This window comes from Daphnia magna, linkage group LG8 (assembly GCF_020631705.1).
Source record: "Daphnia magna isolate NIES linkage group LG8, ASM2063170v1.1, whole genome shotgun sequence".
NCBI classification, from domain to species: Eukaryota; Metazoa; Arthropoda; class Branchiopoda; order Diplostraca; family Daphniidae; genus Daphnia; species Daphnia magna.
Window position 1 is genome coordinate 3,189,758 of NC_059189.1, and position 22,712 is coordinate 3,212,469.

Below are 22,712 nucleotides of genomic sequence, written 5' to 3' on the forward strand. Positions count from 1 at the left end.
TTTTTTTTTACTTCGTTTGTTTTTTATTTGTTTCTTTTTTAAATACCGCATGTATTTCACTCCCGTCATGCTCAAGCATGGACGTGATCGGTCATTATACCTTACTGACTGGTCATGAAATAAGGCAATCCATCCTTTACCAAGCGTCGGGTTAGGACATCGACACCGGTTTCAGTCACAAGCATCGTGTGCTCGAATTGGGCAGAAAGTTTCCCGTCTTGGGTAACGGCGGTCCAATTATCCGGCCACTGTTCATCCTTCCATACCCCTATGTAGCATTAAATGAAATTGGGTTGTTTAAATGCCTGGTCGCCGGTTGAAAAACAATCCGTAAGAAAACTGGAACTCAACAGTTACCTTCTGATATCATTGGCTCAATTGTAAAACAGTGGCCGGGTTTCATAACGCCAACGGCTTTATTTTCTGCGAAAACGAAAATAAATTAGTGATTTTTTTAGCAAATGCGGCTTCAGCAAAGCTAGGTATCGAAGAGAACGTACTTGCGTAATGTGGAATATTTGGTGCTGTGTGAAAAAGCTGGTGAATACCATGGCCGCAATAACTCCGGACGACGGAAAAACCGTGACTTTGAGCATGCTTCTGAATAACAGCCCCCACATCACGGTACTTGACCCCTGGTTTAACTGCAGAAAAGCGTAATTAGATTACTTTAAGGCCTATGAAAGTTGCAGTAGAAGTTTTATGACGCAACACACCGATTTCCATGGCTTTCTCGAGACATTCCCAAGTGACTTGTACAAGTTTTTTGGCAGATTCGCTAACTTGGCCGACGAACAAGGTTTCATTTAGGTCTCCATGGAATCCCCGGTGGTACGCCGTGACATCAACTAGTAAAAATGTTTAAATGAACATAATTCTTTCAAAATCAAAATCAAAATTAGCATTACTGTTGCAAATATCTCCATTTTGCATAGGTCTCATATCAGGAATACCATGACAGATCACCTCATTGATAGAGGTGCAACAAGACTTGGGAAACTCATAATAATTTAGGGGTGACGGGTAGCACTCTCGCTCTATACAGGCTTCATGAACAATTCTGTCAATTTCATCTGTGGTAACTCCTACAGCCACTGCATTAGCTGCTTCTTCCAGAATTTCCCTTCCAAGCTTGAACCAAACTAATTAATAATTAATTTAAGATAAAAGAGAAAAAACTGCTTACTTTGCAAACAACTTTCATTCCTTCTTTCTCTTCATCACTTAATGCCTTAATATATGAACTGCCTCTAGCAGATTGTTCCCCAAGAGGATGTCCTTCTGGATGATCAGCATAATCTGGCCTTTTAATATGTGGAGGAATAACACGTTTTGGTGTCTGAGGAAATGGACGCAGAGTGCCTAAGACCAAATAGGTTAGAAGAAGACCATTAGAAGGAAGATTTGATATGCATACTGTGTACCAGTAAATGGATAACCAGGCCAAGGGTTATATGTGACAGGCTCTGCCACTGTTTCTTTTTTGTGGACACTCTTGTGTACATTCCAGATTTTCTTGAAACATTCTTGGGTGCAGAAAAAAGAACCTTTAATTCCTAGCTTTAGGCAAGTAGGGCATTGAAGCCGAGCTTCTAGATTACAACCCGGAGTTTCACAAAGAGCCCCTGTCGACATTGTTTTCAAACAAATTTTTACTTTATATGATATGGGATATGGCTCATTCTCAGTCTCAGTCGTGCACGTTGCAATACAAGCGTCTGCAATTTTTGACTGTACTAAACAACGGAAGCTATGACGCCACCACGTCGATTTTACTCAAAATAATTTTTCAAAAATCGGTAATTAGAGCTATAAAAATATTTTTATTTAAAAAAAAAAAAACAGGATGGGGAGAGGGAATAAACAAATGACGCTTTTATTTTTTGTTTGTTAAGCTTTGATGTACGGTTCATTCTTCTCTCCAAATTTGTCTTCTGCTCTTGTCAGTTGTCACTTCCACTCTGACCGGCCATAATTCTTTTAAATTCAAGAAAAATGACTAAACAGGGACAAATGGATCTAGAACTTAAAAAAGTAGTTTTAGTCATAAAATTTCTATGACTTTATAGCATGCATTTTTCATTTTCTATAGGCATTTGCTGAACTACAACAGAAAATGGTTGAGACATCTCAGAAGCTTAAATTAGCTGACCTGCAGATTGAAACACTTAAAAGAAGTATGACACATGCCCAACTTACTGACAAGGAAATTAGTCAGCTCCCCACTGATACAAAAACATATGAAAGTGTAGGCCGTATGTTTGTGTTAAAGGAGGTGACTGAAGCACGCTTGAACCTTGATAACAAAATCAAAGGCTGTGAAGAAAAAGTAAAAACTCTTGAGGTTAGAATCTCTATTAATTAAAAAAATTTACATCAATTTAATAACCTTTACAATACCCATCTAAAAAAGGGAACAAAGGCATACCTGGAGCGCAGCCTAAAGGAAAGTGAGAACAACATAAGAGAAATGATCCAACAAAGAAAAGATGCCAATGTGGGAGATCAACATTAATATGTAATGATTTTGTCAAGTTGGAAATTTTGTCCTGCTTTTTATTTGTTTGTTTCCATTGATTGAAAAAGAAATAATAAACTGCTTAATGCTTCACCAAGTTGGATTTTCATTTAACAGATGGCCGAAACATCGTCTGCTAACCTTGGAGTTAATACCTTAAAAACAGAAAAAGACCCAAGTGAGAGTTATATAGATAGAAATTTTAAAAAAAAAAACTCGAGTATAGAAGACCTTTTGACTTTCACATTTTGGCTCAAAGTGATCCTAGCTTTAAGGAATGCTGTCTGGCATTAAAAGGTATGAGTAAATCAGGTATCTCTTTATCATTTTCGACAATATCCACCGTTGATGACTTAGTTTAAATAAAGAGTTTTCATAACGTTTAAATTCAAATAGATAAAAATAGTTTAAAACTAAACAGTGCAGTTATAACTTGTGTTATATTTCAAGCAACAGGAGAGTGGGACTTATTTCTGCTCATAGTATAAAATATAAGCTTTAAGTGATTGCTTAGTTGAGAACAGGTAAAATAAAAAAAGAAGAACTGCTTTTGGAAAAGTTAGGAAAGAAGTGCAGCTTTCAAAATGGAAAAGATGCTTCTCAAAAGGTATTGGACTGCTTGGATAGGCTGTCCCCAAGAACCAATTAAACTGCCTGCCACACTTTCTTCATTTGCAATCACATCCTAAAACTAGGCTGCCTTCGGTTCTTTAGTTGCACACATCCTTTGCTTGTTCTCTGTTCATAATTAATCATCCCATTTGATTCTTGTATTTGAGAAAAAATTATGCATATAAATATTTTGACTAAAGGCAGGCATACCTGGCTAGTCATGCAGGCCATGGGTCACCCATCCAAGGAAACACCACTGCAGCTGCTACAGAAAAAATCCATTTTGGGGGAGTTCTTGGACCTTACCAGGACCATCAAAGCAACACCTCTGGTGACATGGATGTTGACACTTGCTTAAAAATTAACAATTATGAAGATACAGTGCGTCAACTTGACATGTACTACGGCCTTGGTAAACAAATAATAATAATAAAAACAGATACGTGATGTTTTGTAACCCAATTTGATTAGTCAAAAGACAGCTGTTGCATCACCAGAGCCCGACCACCGGACTGTTTCCTGCCCAAACCATAGAAAAAGAAGTTGGTAGTGTGCGAGATTCTATTTACTGCGCTTCAGCTATTTGGAGCTTATACCAAGCCTACAGGTGAGACAAAAAAAAATTCATGTCTGAAATCGGAGATGATGAAAGGTAACTTTCACAGGCGCATCGACGACGATCGTGGTAAATCATACGAGCTCGGACAGTCAGCCGTCAAATGTTTTCGTGGAATATTACGTTGCTGGTTACAAGTCGCTTACAAAGTAGAGGCGTTTAAAAAGAACCAAGTGGCACAGAATGCCTTGTACACCCGGTATCATCTACACACCGGTCAGGTTCTGACGAAAGATCAAGATTCATGCATGGATAACCACTTGCAGGTACATTCTATTTCTCCCTCTGCTCTAATGTTCCTGGAAAAATTAACGGACGAATTATTTATGTTGTTTGTAGCTGGACGTTGTTTCTCTCTATTTGCTCTTCCTTGTGCAAATGATTCAGTCAGGTCTTCAAGTGATTTACACGATGGATGAAGTTGTTTTTGTACAAAACCTTGTATATTATGTTGAACGAGCGTATCGCACCCCGGATTTTGGGCTGTGGCAAAGGGGTTCCAAATATAATGACGGTACTCCTGAAATCCATGCCAGGTTTCTTCAAAAAGGTGATTGGTTAAAATAGTATGCTTATCGTGCCATTGTCTTTCTTCTAGTTCAATTGGAATGGCCAAAGCTGCCCTAGAAGCCATAAATGGCTGTAATCTTTTCGGAGAAAAGGGATCGTCAGTTTCCGTTATTTACGTTGATATTGATGCCCATAACCGCAATCGATCTATTTTTGAGACTCTTCTTCCGAGAGAATCAAGTTCCAAGGTAAAACCATATTGAGGCCCTTAACCATTTCAGTTAGAAACTGACACTTGTTTGCAGAACACAGATGCATCGCTCCTACCAACCATCTCTTGGCCATGTTTCGCTACACACGATGATGTCCTTTACAACCGAACCAAATCGAAGATTACTCGACGACTTAGAGGCAATTACGGGTTCAAACGCTTTCTTCGAGATGGTTATGGAACAGGCCTGGAAGATCCAGATCGCCGCTTCTACAATGAAGGCGAAACCCGAGTTTGTTACAAATCTTTGTCTATGTTACTTCGAAAATTTGGTTTTACCTTTATTTGATTGCAGGAATTTGAGAATGTAGAAGCAGAATGGCCAATCTTCTATCTTTACATGATGTTGGATGGTTTTTTCAAAGTAACTGTTTCTATAGCATATGGTTACATGGTTACATTTTCTATCAGACAATAACTATCTTCCGATCCCTTTTCCCTTCGAAAGGGCATGCCGGAACAAGTCGAAGAATATAAAAGATTACTCAAGACAAGAGTGAGGCATGATCATAGAGGTGATCCCGTCATCCCGAAATATTTTTACGTTCCCCGGGAATCCGTGGATTACGAAAAACTAGAACCAGGAACTCAGATTCGACAGGCCTCGGAAGAGGGAGCGTCAGACAATCTCTTTCTGTGGGGCCAATCCCTTTATATTATTGCTTCCTTACTGGCCGAAGGATTGGTCCATGTCAATGAGCTAGACCTCATCCGCCGATATCTGCCATCGTATAACCGCCCTAGAAAAATGGGTGGCAGATATTCAGCATTTCAGGTAATTTCTTACCATTTATTCCTAGCGATAAATCTTTTAGACTGTGATTTTACTAAGTGAAAACGAAACTGAATTCATGCACTTCCTGTGCACCGGATTGTATCCACTTGAGAAATGACTTCGTTTAACAAGCTTTTACCAAATAGTCCGCGCATCTATTTCTCATGAAATCAGCTAATGCGACAGGCTTTATTGTCTACTTGGCCAGTTTTTTTATTTTCGGTCTTTTATTGAGCGATCGTTTTAGTCGATAGTCGGATTGATTTTAAATTAATATTTATATGCGTCTACCTTGGAACTTCGCGGCCCGGATGAAACCCAGAGTAAACACGTAAGTGCAAGATTTGTGATTGTATGCCATACAGAAACTGCTTTGAACTCAAATTGTCATTACATGGCATGCTCATCACTCAGTGCGTTCCGCCAACATCCTTGCTGACCCCCCGCCCCCTCCCCTTTTGATTTTTTTGATTTTTCAATTTTTTAAACAATTTTATTGCACTTTTGAAACCAAATCTAATGGGCGTTGGTTTAACCACGGTATATCGGCAAAGCAATGATTAATTTTATACATGTAAATTTTCGCCTACAACTACAGAACATGACTCAATCGCTTTTCTAAAACAGGGTACGGCCAGCGACTTAGTGGTGCAAATAGTCTTGATAGCAGAATCAATGCGGCTTCAAGGTAGGAAAACTTAAAAAAAAAATTTTTTCACGCAAACTAACGCGTCTTTAAAAAAATTTTTGTAGCAATGATGGGTACTTACGGCATTCAAACACAAACGCCACATGAAGTTGAGCCAGTTCAAATATGGCCACCTAAAGAGCTGGTCAAAGTCTATGAACATCTTGGCTTGTCGAAGCGACTAGGGCTGGAGGTATTAGTTTTGCCAAGTTACAAAATTCTCTCAAGCTGCTAACGTTTAATTGTAAATAGGGTCGACCGACGCGTCCAGTTGGAGCTTTGGGAACTAGCAAAATCTATCGAATCTCCGGACAAACAGTGCTTTGTTACCCCATCATCTTCGAAGTCTCGGATTTTTATCTATCTCACGATATGTCTCTGCTGATTGACGATATTAAAACGGAACTACACTTTGTTGGGCGTTACTGGCGGCTTTCAGGGCGCCCAACTGTTTGTATTCTAATCCGAGAAGAACACATGAGAGATCCACAATTTAAGGAAATGCTAGAGCTCCTAGCTATGTTGAAAAAAGGTCACTGCGACGGGCTCAAGGTCCGCACAGGAAGACTTCAGAATTTGATTTCATCCTCATGCATAGGTAAGTTTGTTTAAAGTATTTTTAAAAACAAAGTTTCACGCTTTGAATTTCGTTACAGAGCATTTGGATTTCATGAATCACGTCGACTTAAAAGAGCTTAACATACAGCCCTTTGGCCAGGTTCATCATGACTACATTGGTTACCAAAGTCTTACGGATGTTCCAAAAGCAATTGCCTATTCGGAGGCAGACTATGATTTTACGCAATTTAGTACGGGAAAATCGACCGCAGATCTTATCGAAGCACTACGTTGTGTCGAAGGTCATTATGTTCAAGCTTACATTTTAGGGATTATCCAGCAAAGAGAGCACCCAGAGTTCCTTATTGATAATTTAACAGGTACGTCGAATTAACATTCACTCTTCCTACTTACATTCATGTTTAAAACAGTTTTCTCTTCTAATGAACGATAAATAGTCCGTGAACGCCTCATTCACGTGAAACGCCTAGCAGGCTCACTACGTCACTGGTCGGCTGTGCGTCTGTGTTCTGCGCTACTCTACCAACTTGTTGATTCTATTTCGCCGCTCATTACGACAGGTATTAAGGGATACGCGGTTCTTTTTACAGTTTCGTTACTTTTTTGCATGGATTGAACTATTTAGTACTTGTCAACGGAAAGCAACTCACCGTTGGGGTTGTTGGTGGTGTCGAAGTTGTCCTGGATAAACCCATGACGCCTAGCGAAATTCACGTACGGAAAATGTTTAAATTTGTTTCATCGAAAATTTAACTGAATTTTTTTTTAGGAAGCTATTTATCGGCATTGCCCTGTCGATGATCCTGTCCAATCTGTTTTACAACAAGAAGTTTTACTTTACTGCGGACGGTTGATTGCCACCCATCCCAACTTGTTTTCGGGGATCCTCAAAATTCGTGTTGGGTGAGGCGAATTGTTTTCTTTACTAAGTCTCAAAAATCATAACATCGTTTTTTTGTTTTTTTCTATTTCGTGATTGTCATAGCTGGATATTAAATGCTATTCGCTTGTATCTGGCTGTTCCGAACGAAAACACGGACGAGGACTGCGGCCCGGAGTCATTAGAAAGTCGGAGTCCTAGTGAGATTCGTCGCTTGCTTCTTCGAGTATTACATCTTAAAAACTGGGCGACAGATGATAAATTTTCGGGTTTACAGTACGTATGTTACAGATTTTAGATGAAATTTTCCTAACTGTTCCTATTGTTTAAAGACTCACGCCCTACAAGCGTCGTCAGATAGAAGGTTGCCTTGCCCGAGTGCCAGAAGGATTCTATCAGAAAGTGTGGAATGTTTTAAAGAAAACCCCGGGTGGAATTCTCGTACAAGGACATTTGATAGCACAGGAACCCACGTTATCACACATGACGATGTCTGAGCTTAATTTCTCTCTACTGGTTGAAGACATGTTATTCAAAGTAACGATTTGCACCTAACCACATTTTATTCTAAGAAGCAGGCTAATTTGAAATGTTTGGGTTCTAGATTACTCGTCCCGAATATCGTCAGTTAGTCGTTGAATTACTTTGTATCGTCAATACCATTCTCTTGCGCAATCCTGAGCTACGCTTTAAAATGCAACTTGATTTAGACTTTGTCATCGCCGAAGCTCTAGCCATGTTCATGAAGGTAATGACGGAAACAAAATAGTTTTCATTTTTCCAACTACTTACTGCCCTCTAACTCATAGGACTTCGAAACCGAGAAAACAGTCAAACTTCCTAACAACGATGGTACTCAGAAAAAAGACAGTATTGATCCTGGACTTACCCAGTTTTACAATGCGACTGCGGCTACGACGAACGGTTACCTGGCCCGTGCTGTGGTGAACACAATTCTTCGCGGGGATTTGGAAACTGAAAGTGTGGATGATTGTGACGAATCTTGTCGCGTTTCATAAGAACTTTGGTTGAACTAAAAATTTCTGCTACTGTTTTCCTTTGCACACTTTTGTGTTGTTGTTGTGATGTGCTTAAGTTTTTCTCGTACCTGTAGCAGATGCATATAGGAATGTTTGCTGTGAAAGTATCTTTGGTTGCTGTCACTATAAATGGTAGAAACAATTATGTATTAGTTTTTAATCACATTTCACCACATTGGGATACAGAAACTGGAATCTTGGGTTTATTGTTTGGTCCAGTTGGGACGTTCTCTATCTTCCTCACCACAAGCAAGCCGTCAAGAACCCTGCCAAACACAACATGTTTCCCATCTAAGAAATCACACTTGGCACATGTAATAAAGAACTGAGAGCCATTTGTATCACGGCCACTGTTTGCCTATTTTAAGCCATAATTAGATTACATACAAAATTCAAGAATTCTAGTAAATACCATCGATAAGAGTCCAGGTGAATCATGTTTCAAGTTGAAATTTTCATCATTGAAATTATCCCCATAAATGCTTAAACATCCAGTTCCATCACCCTAAAAAAAAAGATTACTTCTGTAACGTAAACTTATACCATAATTTAAACTTACATTAAGAAAGTCACCCCCCTGAATCATGAAATCTTTAATAACTCGATGAAACGAGGTTCCTTTATATCCCGTGGGTAACCCATCACGTTTGAATTCTCCTGTGCAGAATTGCCGAAAGTTCTCAGCGGTCTTCGGTACAACGTCGGCAAACAGCTCTATGATGATCCGTCCTATATCCTGTCATCGTATTATAAGGGTATGTTTAAAATTTACCAGAAATTTACATTCGCAATTATATCTTACTGTTGATCCCACGGTTACATCCAAAAACACCACAGGATTATTGGGATGCCTCAACTGGCCTTGTATCTGATTCCATGTTGGCATTTTCTTCAGCCCTCGTTAGCTTAGCAAGCAGACTAAGCGTCGTAGGTAACCTTTAGCAACGAAGGAAGCAGAAGTATTTTCGCCTGCTATTAAAAGCAAAGAAGTGGTAATTTCAAGTTGAAAATGGCTGCACCGGTACCCACGCTTTTACCTCTGGTAATAGAAAAAATAGTTTAGTTTTTTTTTCATTTACAGAAATATCTATTATTCCAGGAATTGGTGGATAAATGCATCGGTTCGAGAATCCACATTATCATGAAGAATGACAAGGAGATTGTAGGAACTTTACTTGGATTCGACGATTTTGTCAACATGGTATTGGAGGATGTATCAGAATTTGAATCTACGCCGGAAGGAAGACGTGTGACAAAATTGGACCAAATCCTACTAAATGGTAACAATATCACTATGGTAAGCACAGTTTAGGCATTTTATTTGTCTTTTTTCCTTTTTGAACTAACATCTGTATCATTTGACATTTAGTTGGTTCCGGGTGGAGAAGGACCAGAAACCCATTCATAATTTTTTTAAACTCCAAAAGAAAATACATCATTCACCCATATTTTTCAGAAGATTTACTATTTCTAACATTGAAGGGCGATTCTCTGGTTTTGGCTGCCAACAATTTTGGTAGAGCTTAACAAATATTTGTTCATCTTCATCAATTGCAGTAACAGTGAGGCTAGGTCTTTCATCCTTTGCAACAACCTAAGTTAAGCACAATCACTTTAAATGATTGCTGTTCCAGTGTAGAAAATGTAATTTAATACCAAATATGCCACAGTGGGCCAATCCAAATCAGAGAATGGTATTTGGTTGTGTTGAAATTGCCACAATGTTATTCCATAAGAATAAACATCAGACTTGGTTGATGGAATATCACCTTGAAGTAGCTCTGGAGAACAGTAAGAAACTGTACCTACTCTTTGCTGGTACTAGAATAAGTTAAGATTTCAGTTCTCACAAGGTCCATAGGTATTGAAAACAAGAAATAACTATGCTCACCTGGAAATATTCAAGGTGTTGAACACTGGCAGAATTACCAAAATCCCCTAACTTAATCCACTTTTCACCATTTACCATAACATTAGCTGGTTTCACATCAAGGTGAAGTACACCATTTGCATGACAATAGTCAAGGGCCATGGCTAGCTGCCTTGAATAGCTAAAAAAACAGAATGCTAACTCCATCAGCAATATTGGAAAGTCCACTTGGGTACCTCAAAACATCTTCCCAAGGAATTTTTAAGGACATGCTCAGGAACTGTTGTAGGTTCAGGGAACCCCATGGTTCCATTAAAATTAGGACATCATCATCAAGCCTCTCTATTTTCAGAGTGCTGACTATATTTGGATGTGATAGTTTTTCCCCATTAGTTTCGAAGATTTGTTCCTTGGCTGCATTTTTAATAATTTTTACTGCAACTTGGGCATCTGATAAAAATTATTCAAGCTCTTTATTTAGACACTGCTTACAACCTTACAGGCTGTATTTTATAAAATTTGAATATACCTTTGTATTTTGCCAGCACTACCTGACCAAACCTTCCCCGTCCTAGTATGTTAGATGAATTGAGGGTGGTCTTAATTTTTGTAGAAAAAAGCAGCCTTTGGGGACTATCAACTGAAATACAATCACGTTGTTGAAAAAAATTGTTTGGACTTGGGAAGTTAAAATGACTAGGAGATGGGGACAATAAAGGAGTGGGCTGAGGGTTGCACTGTGGGTAAGGTGAGAGTGAAGTGCGATATTGAGTTTGAACAGGTTGGGCAGGACTCAATTTTAAGTGATTAGGACTTTTAAAATCTGTAATTGGTAAAAGGCTTTTTAAACTGGCTGCGACACAAGGCGACCGCGACATGTCCTGATATACAAAACTCGAAGTCTGCCCCTAAATGTTAAAAGAGGAAGAGCAACTAAGACTCTACTTGAACAATTTCTCGTTTTCAAAAAGCTTTTCGAGAGGATACACCCACCTCTCGACAAAAATATTCTAATTTCCCTCAAAACTTTTTGAACCCTGTCCGTCTGTTTACATAAATGCCCCAGCGTTGTCATATAAAACATTTTTGCCCTCGAGGGTCGCCGGGAAGGAGGGATTTGCTTTTAATTGTTTTTGACCTTTTAAATCTACATTGTCGTAATTAGATAGAAAAGCAGCTATAATAGCTTTATTTAGCAATTTCAAGAAAAGCGTCATGCGATGATAAACGAAATGTTACTGGAGTAACTTGGCAGCCTTTTGAGGTGGGGAAGCAAATCAGGATGCAAGTTCTTGCAATGCAACTGCTTCCACGATACATGAAAACAACACGAAAAAAAAATGAAGAAAAGATACCACTCTATGTAGATCCGTATGTATATATATTTACAAATATGGCTTTCATTCATCTCATCCTCTGGTATGCTTGGACAACGAACCAATAATAAATTAAAGGTAATAGGTTAAGGAGTTCTGTCCATTTCAATACAATAGTAGCAGAGACCAGCAGTTTATCTGGGATTAGTACAACTTAAAAATTTTTAAATGGTATTTTCTATGTATAACGATCTATTACATGGCTAATGACAATTATTCTAGGAAAAATACTAATACATAACATTCTACAGTGTAGGAGCATAAAACAAACCTGAGGTAGAAAAAAAAAACTGGTGTAGTACTCAGATGCTCTGACTTAATATCATACGTCTAAAAAAAGTTATCTTATGGTAAAACCGTCTATAAACGTGTTCAAACAATGAAATCCTGGCTTTGTTCAAAGTGTTCCATGATTGACACTTCAATCTTCAAAACTTGCTTACGCATGATAGCGACTTTGAGCCTTTAGGGTCATTGCTGTAGCTCATGTTAGATACGAACTATTGACAACAGAACTGATAAAATAGATTCTTGCGTTATGGTAGCTTATAAAATGAATGCCAACAAGAGATCAAGACGTTGGATCGTTTCAGTATTTTTCGGGCGCGTCCTAGACGATTATGAAGCTTTTGATCCTTTTGTCCGTTTTCGCGGCTTCGGCCATTGCACTGCAGAAGCGCTATGACGGGTAAAAACCAAGTTTTGGTTATTGAGATTACAGTTTTGTTTGTAATTTATTTCGTTTTTCCATAGTTACCAGCTATTCCAGGTGACCCCCAGGGACAGGGCATCATATGATGCCCTTGTTCAGCTCTACGAGCAAAGCGAGGATTACGATTTTTGGATTGCTCCCCGTGCCATCGACATCGCTATGGACATCATGGTTCCTCCAGCACGAGTTGCCACCTTTGTCGATCTCATGCATGCTTTCCGTATGGAGTACCGCGTCAAGATGATCGATGTCCAGACGTAATTTTCAGCTCAATCATTATGCACATCTTCAGCTTTTTTAAAACAGCAAAATTTGTGCGTAATATTGTAATTAGGGTTCTCGATATGGCTCGCGAAGAACGAGCTCAGATACCCCGCGTCGCCACTCCTCGCTACTCAGTTGACTGGAACACCTACTATGATTTCAACGCAGTACGTAGACTACAATAAATAAAGAATCTGTGATGATGCATTGAACTAATAAGAAACATCGGTAAATTTATTGTAAAAGATCTCGGCATTCGTTAACGAGATCGCTGCTGCCCATCCTAACTTGGTCACAGTCTCCAGCATCGGCAGAACTCATGAAGGAAGAGATATGCCTTTGGTAAAGATCTCTTCCGGCGGAGCTGGCAAGAAAGCTATCGTCGTCGATGGTGGTAAGTTTTATCGTTCTAAAAAAAAGGCAACATGTTTTAAAATTTAGCAAATAAAATACTAATTTGACAAGTTCATTTTCCGTAAAAAGGCATTCATGCTCGTGAGTGGATTTCGCCCGCCTTCGTCACTTGGTTGATCAACGAGCTTGTTGAGAACTACGCTGCTCATCCGCAATACGTCGACAACGTTGACTGGTACTAAAACCAAGTTCTATCTAAAGAAAAAAAAAAATATTTCAATTTGAATTCCAATATGAAAGGTACATCATGCCCGTCATTAATCCAGATGGTTACCAGTACACCTTCGCACCTTTGGGTGTAAGTAGAACCGATATTCGTGGTTGAATTGCATCACATAATTACAACTAAAATTCACAGGATCGCTTGTGGCGTAAGAACCGCAGACCCAATAACAACGGAATTGGTGGCAGTAGCTGCATGGGCACAGGTATACTTTTGATTTAACATATCGAATGTGAGATAAAATTTCATTCTCGTACTTTGCTGTTGTTAAGACATGAACAGGAACTTTGGTTTCCACTGGAACGAGGGAGGTAGCAGCTCAAATGGATGCTCCGACACTTTCCACGGTGGAGCAGCTTTCAGCGAGGTTGAGAGTCAACATGTTCGCGATGCTATTCTGGCTGTTGCTGGTCCAGCTGAGATGTACCTAACCTTCCACGCTTATGGCCAATACTGGCTGACTCCATGGGGTTACACCTCCGCTCTGCCAAGCGACTACACTCAGCTCGTAAGCACCTTGTTTTATGTTTACTTGTTTAACACATTACTGTTAATGAAACAAAATTATAGTCTTTATTCTTACCTCTAAATATCAGTACAATTTGGCCGTCTCAGCTGTTAACGAATTGACTGCAGTCTATGGAACACAATACACTATCGGAACCTCTACCAACGTACTCTGTAAGATATCATAAATTTGATTAACAAATCTTTATTTATTCAAACCAAAACAAGCATACTTAAATTGTTTCTTACTCTAATTTTAGATGTCGCATCTGGAGGCAGTGATGATTGGGCCAAGGTATTAAATGAATAATCTCATGTAGAGATTTCAGAAAGAATTTAAAATGTGACATTAATTTAAAGGGTGGAGCTGGCATTCCTTTCTCCTACACCGTTGAGATGCGCGATGAAGGCCTTTACGGATTCGAGCTTCCCGCTCGGTAAGTTGAGTGGATATACTGTGTTTTGATTTATAATGATTGGCAAGAATAATTTCAATGACCAAACACTTGTTTGCAAAATGTAGGCAAATTATCCCCAACAATTTGGAGGTTTGGGAAGCCATTAAGGTGATGGCTGAGTCACTTTTCTAAAAGATTCAAGAACTGGACCAGCATCAATTCGATTTGGGCTGGTAGAAAAATAATTGGCATAACATTCACTAAAACAATGTTTATGATAATTAAGTAATACACAAATATCCAAGTGCAAATAATTAATTCCTGTTATTGTTAATGGGAAAAAGGGGGCACTGAAATTAATTCAGTAAAGAATTACCTTAGTGCTGAACCCGATGAAGTAGATTTTCCCAACATATTTGAAAAACAAAAACAAAAATGGGATAGATTATTTTTGGCTTGTCACAATTTTGCTTATCCAATAACAGAATTTCGTACCAATGACAGACGAAGAACACCGTATTTTATAAAGGATTCTCATAATGTCCTTATAGTTCACATTCTGTACAGAAATACATTTTTGTTGTTATCTCTGCCATCAATCTACTTGAAACAGAAAAGAAAATTAAAAAGTTGTAAGTCTAATAATCTATACTTAACGACACACACACTCACCTCTAGTAGAAAGATACAACGCACTTTGAAATTTGATACGATAATCTTGGCTGTCTGTTTGGTGACAGGCGAACGTCTTAATTGTAAACAACTGGTAAATACGTTGCTATTCGAGATACCAACTAGCTGAAATCGAGGATAATAGAATCCAGTAAAAACTGACGGTTATTTACTTATAGTTACCGCTAGTGATTTACTACGGTTGGTTACTTATTCACAACCGTCAGTTTCAACTAGAACGTGCAAGCATAACAATCATGAGATTTCTCCTCCTTTTGGCATTACTTGCCGCATCGGCTTTGGCCGCTCAGAAGCGCTATGATGGGTAATTTTAATACGTAATAGGCTATGCAAATACGTACCTTTTTAAAATAATGACATTCTACTTCAATAAAAGCTACAAAGTGTTCCAGGTGAAAGCGAAAGATTTGCCTTCCTTCCATGCCATCGCCCAGCTTTACACTGAGCAGAGCAGCATTTACGATTTCTGGACTGAACCGCGAAGCCTCGATGACCCCATCGACATCATGGTCCCGCCGACTTACATGCAAGCATTCGACCAACTTTTACAAACTCACAATTTGCATCACCGAGTTAAAATCGCAGATGTCCAGAGGTTTGCCTAAATTCAAATAGATTCAGAGAATGTATTAACGAGAAGAACATTATCAATTCAGTGCAATTGAAACCAACCTTAAAGGCCAGGCTGCACCTAGCGTAGCCCAAGAGCCTCGTTCCCGTTCCGGTTCTCTTCGTTACAAGTTGAACTGGACTGAATACCACGATTACACAACTGTAAAGATGTGAAATTTAGAGATACAACAATCATTTAAATTGAATATTCGTTATTGCGAATTTGAATTGACAGATTGTGTTGTTCCTTGCCGAATTGGCCCAAAATTACCCAGACATTGTGACATTGATTACCATTGGCAAGACACATGAAAACAGGGAGATGTACATGGTTAAGATTTCTAACAACCAAACAGCAAGCCCAACCAAAAATGCCATCATCGTCGATGGAGGTACACAAATAATTTCAATCTTCCCGCTAATAATTGTCCTAACCTTACCATATCAATATCGCAAAAATCCATGCTTTTTTAAAAGGTATTCATGGTCGCGAATGGATTGCACCTGCTTGGAACACTTGGCTCATTCATGAGTTGGTTGAAAACTATGCTGCTCATCCTCAATATGTCGACAATCTAGATTGGTAAGTCTTGTTGGTTGGTAATGTTAACATTCGACAAACGATGAATAATCATGAACGACTCAACCAGGTACATTCTACCAGTAATGAACCCTGATGGCTACGTATATTCCTTTGCAGATGTAAGGCTCTCGATATTTATAAGGTTGTAGCAACAATCGTTTGGTTTGCTGACATTCCTTTTTCTTCTGCAAAACAGGATCGCTTATGGCGTAAAAACCGAAACCCAGTGAATGGTCCCTGTGTTGGCATTGACCTCAACCGTAACTTTGGATTCCATTGGAACGGAAAGTTAACCTATTAACTTTTTCTACTTCGGCTAGCAATTTTTCTCTTTCTACGTACAGAAGGAGGAGCTGCAGGTAACGGTTGCGATCAAACATATCACGGACCTGCTGCCTTCAGCGAAGACGAAAGTGCCAATGTTCGCGATGCTGTTCTCTCAGTTGCAAATGGAAGAACTCAGGCTTATCTGACCTACCATTCTTACGGTCAATATTGGCTCACACCTTGGGGCTACACCGCCGATTTGCCCGAAGACTACCCACAGCTGGTAAATTAAACAAAAGTTAAAATTTTCATCTCTATCTCAAACTAAGTAAAACCTTTAAAAACAAAAGTTTTAAACAATTCTTTCTTTCCAGTTTGATTTGGCCCAGAATGCTGTCAACAGCTTAACCGCAGTGTACGGAACTCAGTACACCATTGGATCTTCAACCAACGTTCTTTGTAAGCATTTTAAAATTACGTAATCGTTAACCATAATATCTCACAATTTTTCTTGAATTTTTAATGCTGTTTACCTCGTGGATTTAAGACGTTGCATCGGGAGGTAGCGAAGACTGGGCAAAGGGAGGAGCCGGAATTCCATATTCCTATACCGTTGAGCTTCGAGATACCGGGGATTTCGGATTCCTACTTCCAGCTGAGTAAGGCCTTTAAAACAAAACAAAAATTAGATTTAGACGATCTTTTAATAACTTTTTTCTTGTTGAAATAAACGAAAAATCAGACAAATCATCCCGAATAATTTGGAGATGTGGGAAGCCATGAAAGTTGTAGCGGAATACGTCACCGGAATCGTCTAATTGCATTATATCATTCGTTTATATTATTATAAATGTTACCTACTCCAATAAATAAATCATAGTTAAAAAACTGATTCTTGAAATCTGCAGTTTCATTCCTATTTGCACTACACAACTGGGAAAATCAATCAATTTACGAGCATATTGCGCCATTTAACAAAACTCGTAGCCAAACCAGTTAGAGATATTCCAACTTTTGATAAGAGAAAGTAAAAACATTCCTACAATATTATCAACATAAAAAAAAAATGTTCGAACAAAGGTTCCAGAATAAAAATACTGTAGGTGTACGGCATGTCGCCCATTTTCTCGTACCATTTTTTTTTACTTGAGCGGTTGATACCAATGGCTACCGGAGACGTCAAGATCACGTTCAAGGCATAAAATCTTCTGAAACATACACTATCAGCAGTAAAAACTCACAAATCGTGTCAAACAGTCCTATCCAACGGCACGTTTTTCATAATCTCTACAGTCAACGGTAACTAAATTCATTTTTTAAACATTTTAAATTTAAGGGGGCCTAGAAACGTGATCGCCAACGAAAACAAGAGCCAACAACAAGCCATGATTGACGTACTAATCTAGTTCCTGCTTTGTTAGTAACTTCGAGTCAACATCGTAAATACATAAACACAGAAAAACATCGGTCAATGCACCGCTTTAAGATACGCATATGTTATTAGAGGCATGAAGGAATGCGTATAAATACTGGAAATTCAAAACAATCATTTGACGACATTCAAGAGCGGCCGTTACAATGAGAACACTAGCGCTTTTGGCTCTAATTCTTGCCTCAGCGTGGGCTACTGAAAAGCGCTACGATGGGTAAAACAATTTTGAACATAAAATAAAAAATAGTAAAATCATGCTTGTTCATCTTGAATATTTCATTTTCTAGATACAAGGTAGTCCAAGTGAAAGCAAAAGATGTGCCTTCATTCCAAACCCTCGCCAAACTTTACGATGAACAGAGCAGCATTTACGATTTCTGGACTGAACCCCGAAGTCTCGAGGAACCCATCGATATTATGGTCCCACCTGCTTACACTGAAACATTCGAACGTCTTTTACAAACTCACAATTTAGAGCATCGAATCAAAATCGCCGATGTTCAAAGGTTTGTAACAGATAATGAAATGTTGAACCCACACCAGCATAAAACTTAATTGTATCAACTAGCGCAATTGAAATTTCCCGTAAAGACCAGGCTTCACCTACTGTTGTCCAAGAGCCCCGCTCACGTTCCGGTTCTCTTCGTTACAAGTTGAACTGGACCGAATATCATGACTACACTACCGTAAGATGATGTTTTAGAAATGCAATCCCAAAAACTAAGGCTAAACTGCTGTTGGCGCCAATTTTGAATTGACAGATTGTATTGTTCCTTGCCGAGTTGGCTCAAAATTACCCAGACATTGTGACGTTGATAACCATTGGAAAAACGCACGAAAACAGGGAGATGTACATGGTTAAGATTTCAAATTCTCAGACCTCAAACGCCACCAAGAATGCCATCCTCGTCGATGGAGGTAATCCCCTTTTTTAGTACAACTTAATTTGACATAAGCATAACTTTCGTTACAGGTATTCACGCTCGCGAATGGATTGCACCTGCTTTCAACACTTGGCTCATTCACGAGTTGGTCGAGAACTACGCAGCCCATCCCCAATACCTTGACAATCTTGATTGGTAATTTTTCTTTTTAAAATATTAACTGCGTATGCTAATAAACTCATCCATTTACTCCGGTGCATAATTAGGTACATCTTGCCAGTAATGAACCCCGATGGTTACGTGTATTCCTTCGCTGACGTAAGACATTAAAAAAAAAAAGAATCTATCGGTATTTGAATATAAAATATGCTTCTTTTAAAAATAGGATCGTTTGTGGCGCAAAAACCGAAACCCAGTGAATGGTCCCTGCGTCGGAATCGACCTTAATCGCAATTTTGGTTTCCATTGGAATGGCAAGTTTCATCGATTATTAACGTTTTAATTGTCAAACAGTAATTTTACGAAACAATTTTTCTCGTCCCCCAAATGCAGAGGGAGGATCTGCTGGCAACGGATGTGATGATACTTATCACGGACCTGCTGCCTTTAGCGAGGATGAAAGTGCCAATGCTCGTGATGCTATTCTTTTGGTTGCCGAAAGAACTAAAGTTTACTTGTCCTATCATTCCTACAGTCAAGTATGGCTCACTCCATGGGGTTACACTGTAGATCTTCCTGAAGATTATCCTTTGCTAGTAAGCATCAACAGTTTTGCTAAGTTTAATGGCTAATTCTATTCCCGTAGAATTTCATTAAATTTCCATTAACTTGATTTGTAGTTTGATTTGGCCCAGAACGCTGTCAACAACTTGACAGCTGTCTACGGAACTCAATACAGTGTTGGATCTACAACAGGCCTGCTCTGTAAGTTTTTGCTTCCGTTAATCGTAGAACGAACATGCATCAATTGCCCAATTCATTGGAGGATTGTACCCTAATCTAAAGTTATTCCAACGTTATATTTATACTGTAGATGTTGCGTCTGGAGGCAGCATTGACTGGATTAAAGGCGACGCAGGAATTCCCTATGCTTATACTGTTGAGCTTCGAGACACTGGGGATTACGGATTCCTACTTCCAGCTGAGTAAGGCTTTGTAATTCTATTCTGAGACGAAAAAAGTGTTTTAATGATTGTTTTTATCTAATTGGAAAACAGCCAAATCATCCCGAACAATCTGGAAATGTGGGAAGCCGTTAAGGTCGTGGCTGATTACACAATGACAATCGCCAACTAACGTTATAGTGTACACTTTAAAATTCACAAAAACCTGTCTTAACAATCAAACAAATATAATGGCAATTCAAATTGATTTCCCTTCCTCAACATTTTTTGCGAATCATAACAAAAAATGTGGCTCAAAAACCATAAAAATCTTTGTTTCAAGTCGCCCAGTAACGCAATCGAAATTTCAAAAAAAATTAAAATACAAGTTTAATTATACATTCAAAACAACGTCAGAGCGCAGACACGTAGGTTTTTTTTCTTTTACCATATCTCAATAGCTGATATCGAGCGGACAGGTGATCTGGGTGTATAAAGTACGAAGACTCCGTGAGATCCGACACAACTGTTCATGTTGCGTGATCCAATTTACTTTCAAAACCCATGATTGACGTGATGACCCGTTTTAAAGATTGCTGTGTAACGGCTGATTGGCTAGACAGTCCAAAGTGATGCACTGACGCCAATAACTTTCATAAATTTCTACCAAGACGCCGACTATGGCCGATATCAGAAAACCGATGCCCGGGATCTATAAATTAAGAGAACCTATGCTAGTAATGTATGATCAGTTCGTTTTTTGTTCCGATCAAACACAGTCATGAAGCTCTTCCTTGTTTTGGCCCTTGTGGCAACATCCGCCCTCGCCTCTCAGAGGCGTTACGATGGGTAATCATTTATTTAAATTTGTTCCTTCAAAAAATTAACTTAAAAAAATTATGTAGTTATCAGGTATTTGAAGTGAATCCCAAGAACAAGGTTTCACTGGAAGTTTTGACTAAACTGCGCAACGAAAGAAGCGATGTCTACGATTTCTGGACTGATCCCCGAAACATCAACCTCCCCGTTGATATCATGGTTCCCCCAGCATTTGCCTCGACCTTCATCAATTTAATGCGAACGTTCGAAGTTGATTACAAAGTCAAGATTGCCGACGTTGAGGCGTAAGCCATTTAAATATTCCAATCAATTTTAACGTAAAAAAAAAAATAATATATTCAATAATTTAGCATGATCGAAGCCGGCCGTAAAGATATTGCCAAGCCCATCATCCGCAAGGAACCCCGACTTTCCCGCGCTGGAACTCCTCGCTATTCCCTCAACTGGGAATCGTACTCTGATCTTCCTGCCGTAAGTCCTTTTAACATTTGTTTTAAAATAGGAAAGATCGAATATTCAATTGCCAATTGTTATTTAGATTGAAGAATTTCTCGCCGAGTTGTCTGCTGCTTATCCTAACTTGATGACCACCACGGTGGTTGGACAAAGCTACGAGGGTAACAACATGAACTTGGTCAAGATTTCCACTGGAGGAACTGGCAAAAAAGCTATTTTCGTTGATGGCGGTAAGTCATTTCAAAGTTCGTGAAAAACTATTAAAAAAAAAAATTAATGTTTGTCTGGAATAGGTATCCACGCTCGCGAATGGATCTCCCCTGCCTACGTCACCTGGTTGATCCATGAGTTGGTCGAGAACTACGCTGCCCATCCCCAATACGTTGACAACATCGACTGGTATGCAAAATAGATGACCCAATTTTAATGAAAACAATCCTACCAAAAATATTTAATTCAAATAAATAGGTACATCATGCCTGTTATCAACCCCGATGGCTACCGTTACACCTTCGCTGCAAATGGAGTAAGATTAAATTTTTTTTAGCCTTTGAATTAATTAATCCAACAACTATACCAAGAAAAAAACCTAAACGGATATTTTTTTATCGATACGCAGGATCGTCTGTGGCGTAAGACCCGAAAACCTAATCCTGGCAGCCCTTGCATCGGCACTGGTAATTCAAACAAATAACAAAAGTTGAAGGTAGCGGTAGCAACGGGCTCATTTTCTCCTTTGACCATTGAAGACATGAACAGGAACTTTGGTTTCCACTGGGATGAGGGAGGCAGCTCTGACCTTCCCTGTGGTGATACTTACAACGGAGGTGTTGCTTTCAGCGAAATCGAATCCCAAATTGTCCGCGATACCATTTTGAGCGTTGCCCCACAGACGATGGTCTACCTGACTGTCCATTCCTACGGCCAGTACTGGCTTACCCCATGGGGTTACACTTCCGACTACCCCGCCGATTACGATCAGCTTGTACGTAGCAAATGACTCTTTAAATTTTAAGGGAAATTTAATTTTAATGGGATTTTCAATGCAGTATGATTTGGCTGTTCGCGCTGTTGACAAACTCACCGCCCTCTACGGAACTCAGTACACCATTGGAACTTCGACCAACGTCCTCTGTAAGTGAATTGTTTAAGAAAAAAAGGCATTTGTATAATGGAAAGGAAGCAGCTAATTCTGAATTTTGTTTATGTGTTAGATGTCGCTTCTGGTGGCAGTGACGACTGGGCAAAGGGAGGAGCTGGAATCCCCTACTCCTACACCGTAGAATTGCGAGACACCGGGAGATACGGTTTTGAATTGCCCGCAACGTAAGTCGTGAAATGATTGGTGCAATTGCACGAAGAGCGCTCTAAAAATTTATAAACTTTTTCTATCGACACAGTGAAATCCTCCCCAACAACGCGGAGATGTGGGAGGCCTTTAAGGTGGTTGCTGAGGATGTGATGGCCATGTAATCCGAAACAAAAAATGCTTAGGGAATGTAAAAAAAGGTTTTGCATTAAGACCACAAACTTTATCTTTGCCATGAAATAAAAATAAAACGATGAGAAAATGCCCAAAAATAAGCCTA

General features: G+C 39.2%; 7 protein-coding genes and 1 pseudogene across 11 annotated transcripts; 5 read left to right on the plus strand and 3 right to left on the minus strand.

Annotated features, from left to right (window-relative positions):
• Positions 1-15: 15 nt before the first annotated feature.
• LOC116928853 (methionine aminopeptidase 1) lies at positions 16-1,731 on the minus strand. The gene is made up of 7 exons (XM_032935994.2): positions 1,425-1,731; positions 1,187-1,362; positions 909-1,131; positions 717-848; positions 501-644; positions 358-423; positions 16-268 (listed from the first exon to the last, which is right to left on the minus strand). The coding sequence occupies exons 1-7, from the start codon at positions 1,633-1,635 to the stop codon at positions 102-104; spliced, it is 1,119 nt and encodes a 372-aa protein (XP_032791885.1). The 5' UTR covers positions 1,636-1,731; the 3' UTR covers positions 16-101.
• A 164-nt stretch (positions 1,732-1,895) lies between these two features.
• On the plus strand, positions 1,896-2,611 carry LOC116928861 (prefoldin subunit 1). The gene is made up of 3 exons (XM_032936002.2): positions 1,896-2,034; positions 2,093-2,344; positions 2,414-2,611. Exons 1-3 carry the CDS (start codon positions 1,996-1,998, stop codon positions 2,513-2,515), a joined length of 393 nt encoding a protein of 130 aa, XP_032791893.1. The 5' UTR covers positions 1,896-1,995; the 3' UTR covers positions 2,516-2,611.
• A 44-nt stretch (positions 2,612-2,655) lies between these two features.
• On the plus strand, positions 2,656-8,634 carry LOC116928837 (probable phosphorylase b kinase regulatory subunit beta). 4 transcript variants are annotated; one of them, XM_045178354.1, is made up of 22 exons: positions 2,688-2,815; positions 3,033-3,125; positions 3,331-3,542; positions 3,602-3,737; positions 3,796-4,012; positions 4,086-4,282; positions 4,345-4,504; positions 4,562-4,759; positions 4,823-4,891; positions 4,976-5,302; positions 5,625-5,633; positions 5,930-5,990; positions 6,056-6,183; positions 6,243-6,588; positions 6,647-6,928; positions 7,007-7,129; positions 7,195-7,283; positions 7,339-7,472; positions 7,555-7,725; positions 7,782-7,986; positions 8,054-8,197; positions 8,259-8,634. In XM_045178354.1, the coding sequence occupies exons 2-22, from the start codon at positions 3,103-3,105 to the stop codon at positions 8,466-8,468; spliced, it is 3,441 nt and encodes a 1,146-aa protein (XP_045034289.1). In that variant the 5' UTR covers positions 2,688-2,815; positions 3,033-3,102; the 3' UTR covers positions 8,469-8,634. The 4 variants fall into 4 exon arrangements, with proteins under 4 accessions (XP_032791852.1, XP_045034289.1, XP_045034291.1 ...); XM_045178355.1 differs by having other exon boundaries at positions 2,689-2,815; positions 3,043-3,125; XM_032935961.2 differs by lacking the exon at positions 3,033-3,125 and having other exon boundaries at positions 2,656-2,815.
• On the minus strand, positions 8,618-9,434 carry LOC116928859 (peptidyl-prolyl cis-trans isomerase H). Its single transcript, XM_032936000.2, has 4 exons — positions 9,292-9,434; positions 9,049-9,225; positions 8,902-8,994; positions 8,618-8,847 (listed from the first exon to the last, which is right to left on the minus strand). The coding sequence occupies exons 1-4, from the start codon at positions 9,373-9,375 to the stop codon at positions 8,650-8,652; spliced, it is 552 nt and encodes a 183-aa protein (XP_032791891.1). The 5' UTR covers positions 9,376-9,434; the 3' UTR covers positions 8,618-8,649.
• Positions 9,393-9,937, plus strand: LOC116928862 (U6 snRNA-associated Sm-like protein LSm5). Its single transcript, XM_032936004.2, has 3 exons — positions 9,393-9,531; positions 9,589-9,786; positions 9,859-9,937. Exons 1-3 carry the CDS (start codon positions 9,499-9,501, stop codon positions 9,895-9,897), a joined length of 270 nt encoding a protein of 89 aa, XP_032791895.1. The 5' UTR covers positions 9,393-9,498; the 3' UTR covers positions 9,898-9,937.
• On the minus strand, positions 9,792-11,400 carry LOC116928855 (serine/threonine-protein kinase mos). Of its 2 annotated transcripts, none has more exons than XM_032935997.2 (5): positions 10,889-11,400; positions 10,596-10,809; positions 10,381-10,540; positions 10,146-10,304; positions 9,792-10,083 (listed from the first exon to the last, which is right to left on the minus strand). In XM_032935997.2, the coding sequence occupies exons 1-5, from the start codon at positions 11,235-11,237 to the stop codon at positions 9,925-9,927; spliced, it is 1,041 nt and encodes a 346-aa protein (XP_032791888.2). In that variant the 5' UTR covers positions 11,238-11,400; the 3' UTR covers positions 9,792-9,924. The 2 variants fall into 2 exon arrangements, with proteins under 2 accessions (XP_032791888.2, XP_032791887.2); XM_032935996.2 differs by having other exon boundaries at positions 10,146-10,310; positions 10,889-11,397.
• An 865-nt stretch (positions 11,401-12,265) lies between these two features.
• LOC116928616 lies at positions 12,266-20,095 on the plus strand (annotated as a pseudogene).
• Positions 20,096-20,525: 430 nt separating this feature from the next.
• On the plus strand, positions 20,526-22,704 carry LOC116928850 (carboxypeptidase B). Its single transcript, XM_032935983.2, has 11 exons — positions 20,526-20,676; positions 20,733-20,951; positions 21,018-21,138; positions 21,206-21,353; positions 21,417-21,522; positions 21,592-21,649; positions 21,743-21,800; positions 21,873-22,108; positions 22,173-22,257; positions 22,338-22,449; positions 22,524-22,704. Exons 1-11 carry the CDS (start codon positions 20,609-20,611, stop codon positions 22,594-22,596), a joined length of 1,284 nt encoding a protein of 427 aa, XP_032791874.2. The 5' UTR covers positions 20,526-20,608; the 3' UTR covers positions 22,597-22,704.
• Positions 22,705-22,712: the final 8 nt, after the last annotated feature.